This window comes from Epargyreus clarus, unplaced genomic scaffold (genome assembly GCF_041222505.1).
Source record: "Epargyreus clarus isolate Ecla_fem2 unplaced genomic scaffold, WU_Ecla_fem_2.2 ptg000002l, whole genome shotgun sequence".
Classification (NCBI taxonomy): domain Eukaryota; kingdom Metazoa; phylum Arthropoda; class Insecta; order Lepidoptera; family Hesperiidae; genus Epargyreus; species Epargyreus clarus.
Genome location: NW_027332210.1, coordinates 3,276,557 through 3,289,407, shown reverse-complemented (window position 1 = coordinate 3,289,407; position 12,851 = coordinate 3,276,557). Strand labels below are relative to the sequence as shown.

The 12,851-nt window shown below is 33.6% G+C and overlaps 1 protein-coding gene across 1 annotated transcript in view; it reads left to right on the top strand.

Moving 5' to 3' along the window:
• Positions 1-12,720, top strand: part of osy (ABC transporter oskyddad) — a 75,289-nt gene extending 62,569 nt beyond the window's left edge. The window contains exons 11-16 of the mRNA XM_073078048.1: positions 1,717-1,832; positions 2,714-2,784; positions 3,694-3,791; positions 4,284-4,451; positions 8,630-8,737; positions 10,266-12,720. Coding sequence (XP_072934149.1) covers positions 1,717-1,832; positions 2,714-2,784; positions 3,694-3,791; positions 4,284-4,451; positions 8,630-8,737; positions 10,266-10,459 — 755 coding nt within the window. The 3' untranslated portion in view covers positions 10,460-12,720. The remainder of the gene's footprint in view (positions 1-1,716; positions 1,833-2,713; positions 2,785-3,693; positions 3,792-4,283; positions 4,452-8,629; positions 8,738-10,265) is intronic.
• The last annotated feature ends 131 nt before the right edge of the window (positions 12,721-12,851 follow it).

Here is a 12,851-nt window from a genome sequence, read left to right as displayed (position 1 = left end):
TTTCATGGCCTAAAAAGTCCTAACCTATGAATTCATTAATATTTTTTAATTCGTTTCGGACTTTCAGAGATTAGGGCGTTCAGACAGATCATCTCTTTAGCCTTATACTATTAGTGTAAACAGCATGAACTACTTATTATTTTAGTCATTTCGTTAGTTCGGTCAAAGTGAGTTTATCTTTGATCTTTATTACTTTAGTTCAATAGTTAGTTCAACGTACGTACGTTTCAGTTGTCTTCTTTTTTCAGCTTATAACTAAATTTCGGAAAATTCCAGTAACAAGTTTGTTTAGGACCTTATGTCCTTTTTTTTGTTTACGAGGGGGACCTTCAAAAGGTACCCGGCGTTGTCCTATAGGTACTTGTCTATATTACAAAATAAGTGTCATCAGGTAGACTGCATGCTCATTTACTTCTATATTCTACTAGCTGACCCGGCAAACTTTGTGTTGCCATATAAATAAAAAAAAATTAAGGGTGGACAACCCTTATCACTTAGGTGTATGAAAAATAAATAGTCGATTCTCAGACCTACTGAATATGCATATAAAATTTGGTGAAAATCAGTAAAGCCGTTTCGGAGGAGTACGGTAACTAACATTGTGACACGAGAATTTTATATATAAGAGTGATCACAAACATAAAACGTTAACTTTCATACATCAAATATTCCTGCACAAACAAAGGATTAATTCTATCCTGGATAGAACATTTTCAACGGTTTATTACCAGTGCATCCACCTTTAGCACGTACAATACATTATACACATTATTATTTATGAGCAAACAGCTTTTAAGAAGATTAGTTTAAATATAAATTCATTCTAATATTTCATGCATTGTTAGTAACTCGCTAAGCTAAGTTTACGGTACTTCTAGTTTGAAAACCACGTGTGGTGGCATGGGACACGTAAGGAATTTCTTTGACGTTATAATTTATGAAATAGTGCAGTAAATTCAATGTGGGAATGGTAATAAAATTATTCAAAAATCAACAAAAATTCTAACGAAGTTTGTGCTCGTCGAGACTTATAGACAAAGACTTATAAGACAGAATATACAGGGTGAATTTTTCAAATGGGCCTTCAGGGCCAAATCCGGATCTATAAGCGAAAAATGCTGAAAGGAGTTATGAGGCCGATTTTGATAAAAGCAAAACTGCATCATTAGTTTTTTATTAGTAGTTGAAAAGTTCACCCTGTATATTGTATATATTATATTATAATCAATGCAGTTAGAAAATAACGACTTTCTTTCATCTCATTGTATTATAAGATTTATTGTACTACCCGCCGTTAGACTAATAAAATGTATGTCAAATTGCATCTCGCCGGTCGACTCAAGTCAGTCCTACTTTGGTAGCGGCAAGAGACGGACGTGTCGCAAGCGCATGGTTTACAAATAGATTGTTTCTTTGAGTTTCAACCTCTGTGGTCAAATCACAAGACATACGAGATGAATTGATTACTAATAATAATAATATATACTTTATTGTACCCATAATATGAAAAAATAAAGAAAACATACAAACATTAAACAATACAATAGGCGGCCTTATCGCTAATCAGCGATCTCTTCCAGGCAACCTTAAGGTGAGGAGTAAAAGTAAGGATGAGTAAAAATAGGTAGGGTGCAAATAAGAGACCAGTTTTAAATAATAGTAAAGTAGTGAATTTAAGGAGTAAATTGATAATAGCATAATTTGTTTTGTCCACAGATAAACAAGTGGAATGGATGTTGGGAAGAGATTTGCAATTGGCGTTCATGGAAGCTACTGAATATATGTGTGATCTCTGCAATTTGCCTCATAGGATGCTGTCCATACCTGTTCTGGTAAGTTTTTGCTAATTTTCGGTCCAGAATAAAATAATAATTGCCGGTTGAACTCCCAATGGTTTGAATATAATTGTGTAACATTCATACCTGTTTCTGCCGTATAACAACAGTGTCAAACATTGCTGTGTTCTGGTTGGATTCCAGCAAGCAGTGAAAGCCTAGTGGTTAAGAAACTCGGCCTCTCGATCGAGAGGTCCGAGGTTCGAATTCTAGGCAACGCACCTCTGATTTTTCAAAGTTATGTGCGTATTTGAAATTAATTATCACTTGCTAAACGATGAACGAAAACTTCGTGAGGAAACCTGCAAACCTGAGAGATTTATAAAAAAATAAAACTCTCAAAGGTATGTGAAGTCTACCAATACGCACTTGGCCAGCGCGGTGGACTATGGCCTATCCTTCTCATTATGAGACGAGACCCGTGCGCAGCAGTGGGACAGTAATGGGTTGTTGATGATGGTTGGATAACATAGCAGTATTCTTTGCCGATATTTCGACCGAGTACTACGATCCATGCATCGTACTCACGGCGAGACTGCGTCGCCGAATTGAAAAACCGCGTATCGTAATTCCCGATACATATTAAAAAGTCTCAATTCCGTGAAAATATTCGTCTAAAATCTAAATATATATAACTCAAAGGTGACTGACTGACATAGTGATCTATCAACGCACAGCCCAAACCACTGGACGGCTGGCTGAAATTTGGCATGCAGGTAGATGTTATGACGTAGACATCCGTTAAGAAAGCATTTTGATTAATTCTACCCCCAAGAGGATAAAATAGGGGATGAAAATATTACTTCGTAACGCGAGCGAAGCCGCGGGCAAAAGCTCGTTATATTATAGGTATGTTTATTTTTTTTTCAATTTCACAGTTCCACGATCCAGTATACGGGTTGCGGGTGCCTAATTTCACTGATTTCGCGGGCCCAGGCGTTATTCTTACGTGAGTACATTCATTATATTTTCCAATTATTTTTTCGCAACAATGATCCGGTAAGGTCGTAATGGGATCGGGGTTAATTGTTTTTATCCGGCACGTGTAAGTGGGAATTTTTGGTGTTTTTAGGGATGCTTTTTAGAGTGAAGATTTAATTTTTTTTGGTTGTTTAAAAGTGTATGAAGGAACGTCTTGCCTTAAAAGAGTATCTGATGACAAATAGTAGACAAGTTATTTTTTGATTAATATTACCCTAGAAAAGGATTTTCTAAAAAACGAAAAAGAGAAATATAAAGTAAGCTGATATTAAAAATACGGGGAAAGTAGAATATCGCTTTTACAATTGGATATTCTGACCAATATTCCCTTAACAAGGGATTCTTTAACAAACAAAAAAGGGAAATAAAAGGTAAGGCAAGAAATGTGGAAAAAGCTTAGATTGCTTGGTATTCGAATTTCAAACCCCAATATTTGTTTAAAAATGGACAGCTATTTTCTTTTTTTAATAAAAATATATTGTTTTATTGTTTCTTCTTTATCTGCATATATTATTATGTTTCTTTACCTTTCGTAAATCCTTAGAGCCTTAGATGAGTTAAATACATAGATTGATCACTCCCAACAAGAATGTAACCAGTTTTGAGAATTGTAATTGTTGCGTAAATAGTGTTGCCACGTTTCCGTTCTAAAAATTTTCTAAAATGTTTGAAATATTTTAAATCTTGTCTAAAAATGTATTTTATTTGTCAAGAATTCAAACAGTAAATCATAAAATCATCATTTTGAGTCTTCATTCAAATTCAAGTCAGAAAAGGGGTGAAGTATCTTTCTATTTTATTTATCTAAGCTTTGGAACATAACTTAGTTCCTTGAGCTTAGAACATGTTCCTATACATAATTTTATATTTTTCTTAGGATCATATTCTTCTTGGCTGTGGCGTTGACGTCAGGGGCTATGTTGGCTGAAAGGAATGAGGGTATATTGGAGCGCTCTCTAGTATCTGGTATTACAGGTAAGTTTCTTTTGCAATTATTGAAATGTTCTAGTGGCAGTGTACAAATATCATCACCTTTATGTTTCTTTCTTTCTGTGTTATTTTATTCTTTTTTTTATCTTGTTAAATGCAAGAAAAAAAAATAAAATTAAAATGTAAAATTTTGAAGGTAGCAGAAGTAGAAATTTAGCCTTTGTGGTTCGACTCCGGAGGAACTACCGGAACACCTATTTCTATTCTAATAGTTTTAGGCGCTTCTATTTTTTGTGTTGAACGGTGTAGTAAGGGGGATAACATGAGGCATTCTAATTTAGCCTTCAAGGATAGCAACGCATCTGTAGTCTTAGCTAGCGCTCCAATCTTCTCTGGGGTATCTTACTTTTAAATAAAAAAATAATTGAAAGAATTAACATAGTACAAATAAAAAAAAGAAACTAGAGAAAGGATTTTTTTTTAAATTTGATCAACACACTATGTTGAAAAAAATACAATCCATTTTTTTTTCAACAGGCACAGAGATCCTCTTCTCCCACGTGTTGGTCCAAATGTTGGTGATGGTTGTGCAAACGGTGACCGTGCTGCTCATCGGCTTCGTGCTGTTTGGCCTGACCGTCCGCGGGCCCATCGGCTGGGTCATCGTGCTGACTCTCATCACTGGCTTGTGTGGGATGACCTTTGGTAAGTTTTATGTGTTTTATTTATCGCAACACTTGTATAAATTCTCCCACGTGTTGGTCCAAATGTTTGTGATGGGTGTTCCAACTTTGGCCTGACTGTCCGCTAGTCCATTGGCTGGGTCATCGTACTGAGTCTCATCACTGGATTGTGTGGGATGACCTTTGGTAAGTATTTTAAGATTTATTTATTTATGTTTGTTGTATTATCTGCTAGTCAACTCTGGGTATATGCAGAAGCAGGTTTTAAATTTTAAAATGACAAATAAATTTAAATTAAATTATTAGAAGGAAATAGGTAAATGGCAGAATGAATGATAACAAATGATAGGGGAATGAAAGGGAGGGAGAAAGATGGACAAGTAGAGACGGGAGAAGGGACTTAAGGGGAAAAGGGAAATAAGACATTATTATTCATAAATTGACTGGGAAAGGAAAAAAGGTAAGAGATAGGGATAAAAATGTAAACGCTTCTATGCTTCTACGCTTTGGCCTTTTGGGTCATAGGAGGTATATCTATTTTCCCGGGCCAGTCTTATGGAGTCTTTTGTCCCCTAATAAAGGGCTCCGCCGTTTTTTGGATGTACTTTTTAGCAAGGATAATGCATTTTTACATATCTCTTTCATGCTTAAAGGAGTGAGCCGAAGACTTATCAACAATTGAATACGAATAAAACCGAAATAGTTGAAACTAAGTTTTCTAATTATACTATTATAAGCAAAACACAAACTTTATTAAAAATAATGTAATCAAATTAGGATTTTAACAATAAAACTTCTATTAATTTCTGGTTCTAGAGAAAACAAGGTACGATATCACTTTTCATGAATATATGTGATGCGCCTAACCGTCCTAAGCAATGTCTCAAGCAAAAGTAAATCAAATGCCAAAAGCCATTCAGCCACTCCTGTCGTATTGACATAAAGTTTTCATGACAATTTTTATTTTTTCCTTATACGGCCTCTCCTGACACCCTGACGTCCTCGTCAGGCTGTGATGGCCCAGCTCCTGCATCGCAACTGCTCGTGCCGGTAACTTCGATAGGTTCATCGGCACCTGTAAGGGGCATCAACTCATGTGGTTGGTCTGCGGCTGTAAAATAAGAACAAAGATTAGACAACAAGTTCTAGTAGAAATGCAAAAGACTAGACATAAAACAAGGTCTAATAGGAATTCCAAAGATTAGACATAACAAGGTCCAGTAGAAATGCAAAACACCAGACATAAAACAAGGTCTAATAGGAATTCCAAAGATTAGACATAACAAGGTCCAGTAGAGATGCAAAACACTAGACATAAAACAAGGTCCAATAGGAATTCCAAATATTAGATATAACAAGGTCCAGTAGAAATGCAAAAGACTAGACATAAAACAAGGTCTAATAGGAATTCCAAAAGATTAGACATAACAAGGTCCAGTAGAAATGCAAAACACTAGACATAAAACAAGGTCTAATAGGAATTCCAAAAGATTAGACATAACAAGGTCCAGTAGAAATGCAAAACACTAGACATAAAACAAGGTCTAATAGGAATTCCAAAGATTAGACATAACAAGGTCCAGTAGAAATACAAAAGACTAGACATAAAACAAGGTCTAATAGGAATTCCAAAGATTAGACATAATCAAAAACAAGGTCTAGTAAATAAGCAAGACTAGACAGAAACAATAAGGTCTAACAGATATTAATAAGGCCAGATATAGTAAAAAAAGATCTAGCATTCATACAAGATGATTTACTTACTAACAAAGAAAGCAGCACATTAATCAGGGGTCCATTCAGGACTTCATTTGAGTCGCTCTGCCGTTCTCTGCCTAGTTATTTCCCGCAAGGACTGGCAGATACATCCACAATTATCATTACTTACATCATTCCTTTGACTGTGGTAAAGGACGGACGTCCACAAGAAGCATATGAAAGACGATATTGGGTTTGGTCTATGAAGTTATCGGCTGTAAAGGAGCTCGCGGTACTTTTTTATGAGCTATACACATTAAAGTTTGTAAAACCACCTTCAAAAATGTCAACCCATTCTCTATGGTGTTACTAACTAGTAAGACGTCATCGATATACCATGACTCTACCGTCTTTTATAAAACTACACAATGTTTTGTTGTTTCTCGTTAAAGAATAATTTGTACGGTCTATAATATACAGGCGCATCACAATTCAAGCGAATGTGCATGCTACCCATAGTCACAGTCGAAGTAACAATCCCCCTTATTATAAATTTTGAAAATTCTGTTAATTTTTCATTCAGTCTTTAGTAATGCGCGCCATTAGTGATTGACATACTGATAGGATGCTCACTCGCTTCTATAGCCGAAACTTTTGCTGAGACATTATCGCAAGTTAAACGCTGACAATATTTTGTACGCACGTAAGTCACATCTTCAAGATTAAGTAAGTCTGTGCCGATTATAATCGGTGCGGTTATACTTTCGTTTTGTACAACAAATAAATTCCTTTAAGTCTTATTTCTTAAAATTCGATTAAAAGAGTAACGTAAGTAAATGTGTATCCCTTGAACCACTCTAACTATTACATCCCTACAATTATTTAATTTAAACAATGAACAAAAATTAACATTGCTTTTTCTTCTGATCGGAACGCTGCTTAGCAAAACAATCATTTATATGATGACCTACTTTCCTACAATATGCACATGTTATATTAGGACTAGGTTTTACATCGATACTAGATGTAGTAGTGCAAGACGACGGTTTCTGATTTTTAGGACAATCAACTTGCTTATGTCCCGTTTCATCACATAAAAAGCATTTACAAAATGTTGAGGGAGGTACCCGTTTATCGGCATATGGTTTATTTACTTGTCTACTAATTGTTGAACTATGTGGTAAGTTTGTAATATTTTTAACTATAGGTGGTTTGATGAAAGTAGACAAATAATTAACTAATTCACAAGGCTTTAGTTTTGCATTAGTTGCTGATGCTTTTACATGTGGTTCATTAATTCCCCGAATGACAATTGCGCTTAAAAGTTGCTCACTCAACCCTTTGACCATGCGCAAACGGAGCAAAGATCTACGAGCATATTCGGCAAATGTAGAGTAGGAATCAGAGTTGGTACTCATAACATTGTACAAAATACTAGCCACATCTATATTATTTACACATAAGGATTTAAAATCTTTCTTAAAATTACTCCAAGAGCGGTCAGCGGTAACCTAATCGTCTAGCCATGACTTTGCATCCCCCTTAAGACAATGACCTATACGCGACAAACATTCGGCATCACTCCATCTATTAACGTTTTGTGCGCGATCCACTTCATTAAACCAGGAATCAACATTATGGACATTAGGATCAAAATTAGACACATAATAATCACAAGAACTAGTTTTTAAAGAATGAATAGCTTCGACAATTTCTTTTGTTGAATCATTAGACGTAGGATTTATTTCTACATTAGAATTAGTTGAAGCCACCACCGACGATTTATTTTCTAAGACATTTAACCGAGCAATAATTGTATGTAATGATTCACGCAATTCAAAGTTATGAGAATTACTTCTAGACCGCGAACTGTGGGAAGAACGACTACGTGAACGTCGGGGGCGACTACGCTTCGAAACATCGCGATCCTTAGAAGGACTGCGTGTGCACTTCTTTTTACCCATAATCAATATTACACACAACGTATTACGTATTACTTAACTAATACAAAATTTACAAGTTACAATGAATACAAAATTTACATTTCAAACGAAAGGAGAAAAATAACCAGAAATTGACAGAAGTCGAAGTGAGGGCAGATCCCACTTCTGATATAAGCAAAACACAAACTTTATTAAAAATAATGTAATCAAATTAGGATTTTAACAATAAAACTTCTATTAATTTCTGGTTCTAGAGAAAACAAGGTACGATACCACTTTTCATGAATATATGTGATGCGCCTAACCGTCCTAAGCAATGTCTCAAGCAAAAGTAAATCAAATGCCAAAAGCCATTCAGCCACTCCTGTCGTATTGACATAAAGTTTTCATGACAATTTTTATTTTTTCCTTATACTATTAATACGTGGTAACATAATGCGTATGTCGTAAAATTCGTTTAGCTATGATTAATTGTATAAGAGTTAATCTAAATACACCTATATATTAATTTAATTTTGTTCCCCAGGTTTTGTGGTATTAATTTAATTTTGTTCCCCAGGTTTTGTGGTGTCTTGCATTTGTGATACGGAGAGAACTGCCACGTACCTGGCGTTGGGCTCTTTTCTACCCATGATGCTGTTGTGCGGTATCATCTGGCCTATTGAGGGTAAGTTAATGTTATTTTTCCCCGACTGCCAAGGAAGGGTTATGTTTTTCGCGCGTATCTTGTATATTTGTCTTTCTTTATTCCCTCGGATCTAACAAACGGATGGATCAATTTGGACAGTTAAGGTGTCATTATGTTCGTCTCAAATACCCGAGTGTCCTTTGGTAGGTGTTAAAAAAATCAAAATGACGATTTTTGTCGCGAAATAGTAACACATTTAAAGAAAGTTAACTGTACCTATCGAGTAGGATATCAAATGAAAGGAAATTAAACGGAGATTATAAAAACACATTTGTATATACAGGTGAATTTTTCAAATAGGCCTTCAGGGCCAAATCCGATACTATAAGGATTAGCGAAAAATGCTGAAAGGAGTTACGAGGCCGATTTTGATAAAAACTAAAACTGCATCATTAGTTTTTTAAAATATCTTCTTCCTTAGCCGGGAATCGGACGGGTTCATTTTGAAAAAAAAAATACACCCTCTATAATATTCCACTATCTGATAGTGTCGCTTATAAGGATCAAATTCTGGGAAGTAATGATAAATGACAAATTAAAGGAAAAGCCTCAATTTAAAAAAATACATATTTTTTCATATTAAACTTATTACTAAAGCTAAATAAATGAGTAATTCACTTTTAATGTCATGTGTTTATTAACCAAGTTTTAAATAGAATAAGTTAAACAACTTATTTCATTCATTAATACATTTACCTATTTGTCAAGCAAGAAAAGGTGGAAAATTACTCGATGTATCTCCTGTGAAACAAACAACCATACCGGTCTGACGCGCAAAGGGTTCCTCGTTTTATCCCCGGTCAGATAGATGTCTGATGAATTTGGATCTCTGTTTTAGTTTTAGGCGTTTGTGTATTCAGCTGTGTGTGTCAATGACACACATATAAGATACAGGGAATCCTAGCGAAAAGCTACGAGCGTAGAAAGGGACTTTTTTGCATTGCATTGCATTTCCATTGTTTTTATTTGTCTACACTAATATTATCGTCTACGCTCATATATATTGAACTTCCTCCTGAGGTATTCCCGGAGCGCTATGACATGGGGCTCTTCAAAAAAGGTGCAAAAAGAGCTCTCATACAAAGCCGGCGATGCATTGGCGACTCCTCTGGTGTTGCAAATGTCCATAGGCGGCGTTGACTACTTTCCATCAGGTAGCACGTCTGCCTAATCGTTAGGTTAAACGATAAAAAAAAAATATAAAGAGGAAAACTTTGTTTGTTTGGTTGTAATGAATAGGCTCAAAAACTACATGACCGATTTGAAAAATTCTTTCACCATTCGAAAGCTACATTATCCACGAGTAACATAGGCTATATTTTATATGAAATAAATTTAGTAAATCGATTTTGAGGCGGTACAAAGTTTGCCGGGTCTGCTAGTTACTAATAATTTGAATGTGCACTTGCATGTGCAATGTCTGAGGAATAGGTGTGGCGGTTGTGCCGCCGGAGTCTAACCATAGAGGGTTCTACCATCTTCAAATCTTGTATTGTTTTATTTCCAGGTATGCACATAGTCCTCCAATGGATCAGCTACGTCCTACCCCTCACAAAATCAACAGAATCCCTTAGATCAATGTTACAGCGGGGTTGGACCATCGCCCGCCCTACCGTCTACTCCGGTTTCGTCTCCACCGGCCTTTGGATCATCATTTACCTCACCGTTAGTATACTTCTCATTAAGTTTAAGAAGGGATGAGATGTCAGCTTTAATTTATACAAGTTTTTAAATCTGCTACTAGTTACCAAGTTTGTAAAGATTTTGTGATTTTGGATGTTTTAAATAAATGATAATTAATTAGTTTTTCTACAGTTTCTACAATATTAGTAATTTTCACAGTTGGAATTATTGAAACACAAGTATATCACATTGTTACATATATAAAATTTTCTTTTTTATAAAAAGCAAACAAAAAAAAAATTTTTTTATAAAAAACATTTTATTATTGATATATTTTTTTAAAGTACAATTATAAAGTTATATAAAATAATACATGCTCATCTATTACTGTAACTGGCTGTATTCGTATTTCATTTAAATAGCATATGTCCTTTTAATATCACAGTGTACAAATTTTATAACTTTCACCGACGAGTTTTATTTTCATTTTGATACAACTGAAGAAAGAAGTACATTAATTTATTTTCTAATTCAATTAAGTTTTTGAACTTCGAGGTAATTAATAGTTCACAATATCTTTCATTTTAATTAAATTTGAGCTCTTCTTTAGTTTATTATCTATGGTTCTTTAACAAAAAATGTAATTTGGTATAGTCAGGTTTAGTTATTGCTAATTTTTTGGTAACTTTTGACATATTTTTTACGTTACAAAATTGTGATTATAAATTTTCAATGAATGATACCATTATAACTAATTTAAATGTAGCAGTTATTTTTAAGGTAGTTGGTTTGGGAGTTATTTGAAATGTAGTCACCTCTATTTTGTGATGTTATTTAGTTACATTTTTAGTTTAATTTAGTCTAGAAATACTAATGTATGGGTTATGTGATTATTATTAAATGGTCGATTTTAATTATAGTGTGGTGATATTGTTTAGTTTAAATTATTTTTACTTACTTATTTTGACCTGATTTTTTTGTATCTATTTTTCATTTTATTAAGCAATTATTTCATTATTAATGTTATTATGTAGTGTTATTGTAATTGTGATTATCATGTTACCATTATCTTCAAAATTTGTGATATAATGTGATATATTATAATTATCTATTAATATGCTATTTTATAACGAAAATATTTTATTAATAACTAGCCGGCGATAAAAAGTATACTATTTTTTGTGAAATAAACTTATTAAAAACGTAACATCAATGTAAAAACAGCAGTATATAAATAACTGGTAAAACAGCAGATACGTAAATATAACTGTTATTTTCAAAACTGTTATTTTGATAGTAAAACATGTACTTTTGATATACTTACAGAAAAAAGTCTGTCTGTATAAAAATAGGCCGACATTTTCACCTTTAATTCTATAGTTTTGTGAAAAAAAATTAATAAACGATTTCTTTTGACAATTTCCATTATATTCGGACGTTGATGTCAGTTTTTCTTTCGTTTATTGTTATTCTAATATTGTTTATTGCAGCGAAACTTTTTGTGTCCAATCCCTTACTTATTCTTGCCACGTAAAGACATTTGTTAGCCGTCTTTAGAGACTGCTCCTTGGTGGGCATGATTGTGGTGTTTTGTCTCGCTCATCCGGGCAGGTTAGAAAGGGATAGCGTGACCTTATTACGTATTCAGATGAACGAGTGTTAGGTGAAAGGGTGATGGATTAAATGGCCACGGATAAATCGAGGTCAGCCTTTTTTATACGCTAGGGTTTTACTGTGGTTTCGTGTGAAAAAATCCTGCGAATTTTTTAATAAACATTTAGTTGAAAAAAAATTAATGTTTTTTTTTTAATTAAGGTGAATACCGCTAAGATTTTTTTTACAAACTCAGTCTGATAATGTAACCAATTTCAAAATGGACGTGCAAAACATATTAAATCATAAAAGCTGTTATAAAAGTTCGAGTCAATTTTCGGACGTTTGTTATTTTTGAAAAATAAATGAAGTTGTATGTATTTTATTGCATAAAATATGTAACGAAATATTTATCTTATTACAATATAATAAATAAATATTAATATTTATTGAAACATGTTAAATATATTATATTGTATTACGCACGTGACATCAAATATTCATTGGATTTCTTAATAACTTTTTTAACTGCAGGTATTTATTTATTATGTTTTACTTATTATATTTATTTATAAAGTATCTATTTAAATTTTAAGTCTGTAAATATTTTTGTCAATTTTAGCTCATAATATGGACTACTTTGGTGTAATACTTTGTACAAATAGACTTAAGTTTGTGGTTGCTCAAATTCATTAGGTGTGTAAAATTTGACTATGTTTTATGTCAATAAAGAAATATAACATATATTTGTTTTTTTTTTTATTTTGTGTTTCTATAGCTAATATTTTTTAAAATTGATAAAAACTGCAAGTTGCGGTAACGTGGTGTCATATTCCACATTCCACGCATACTACTGGGTTTGACACTCGGGCAAATT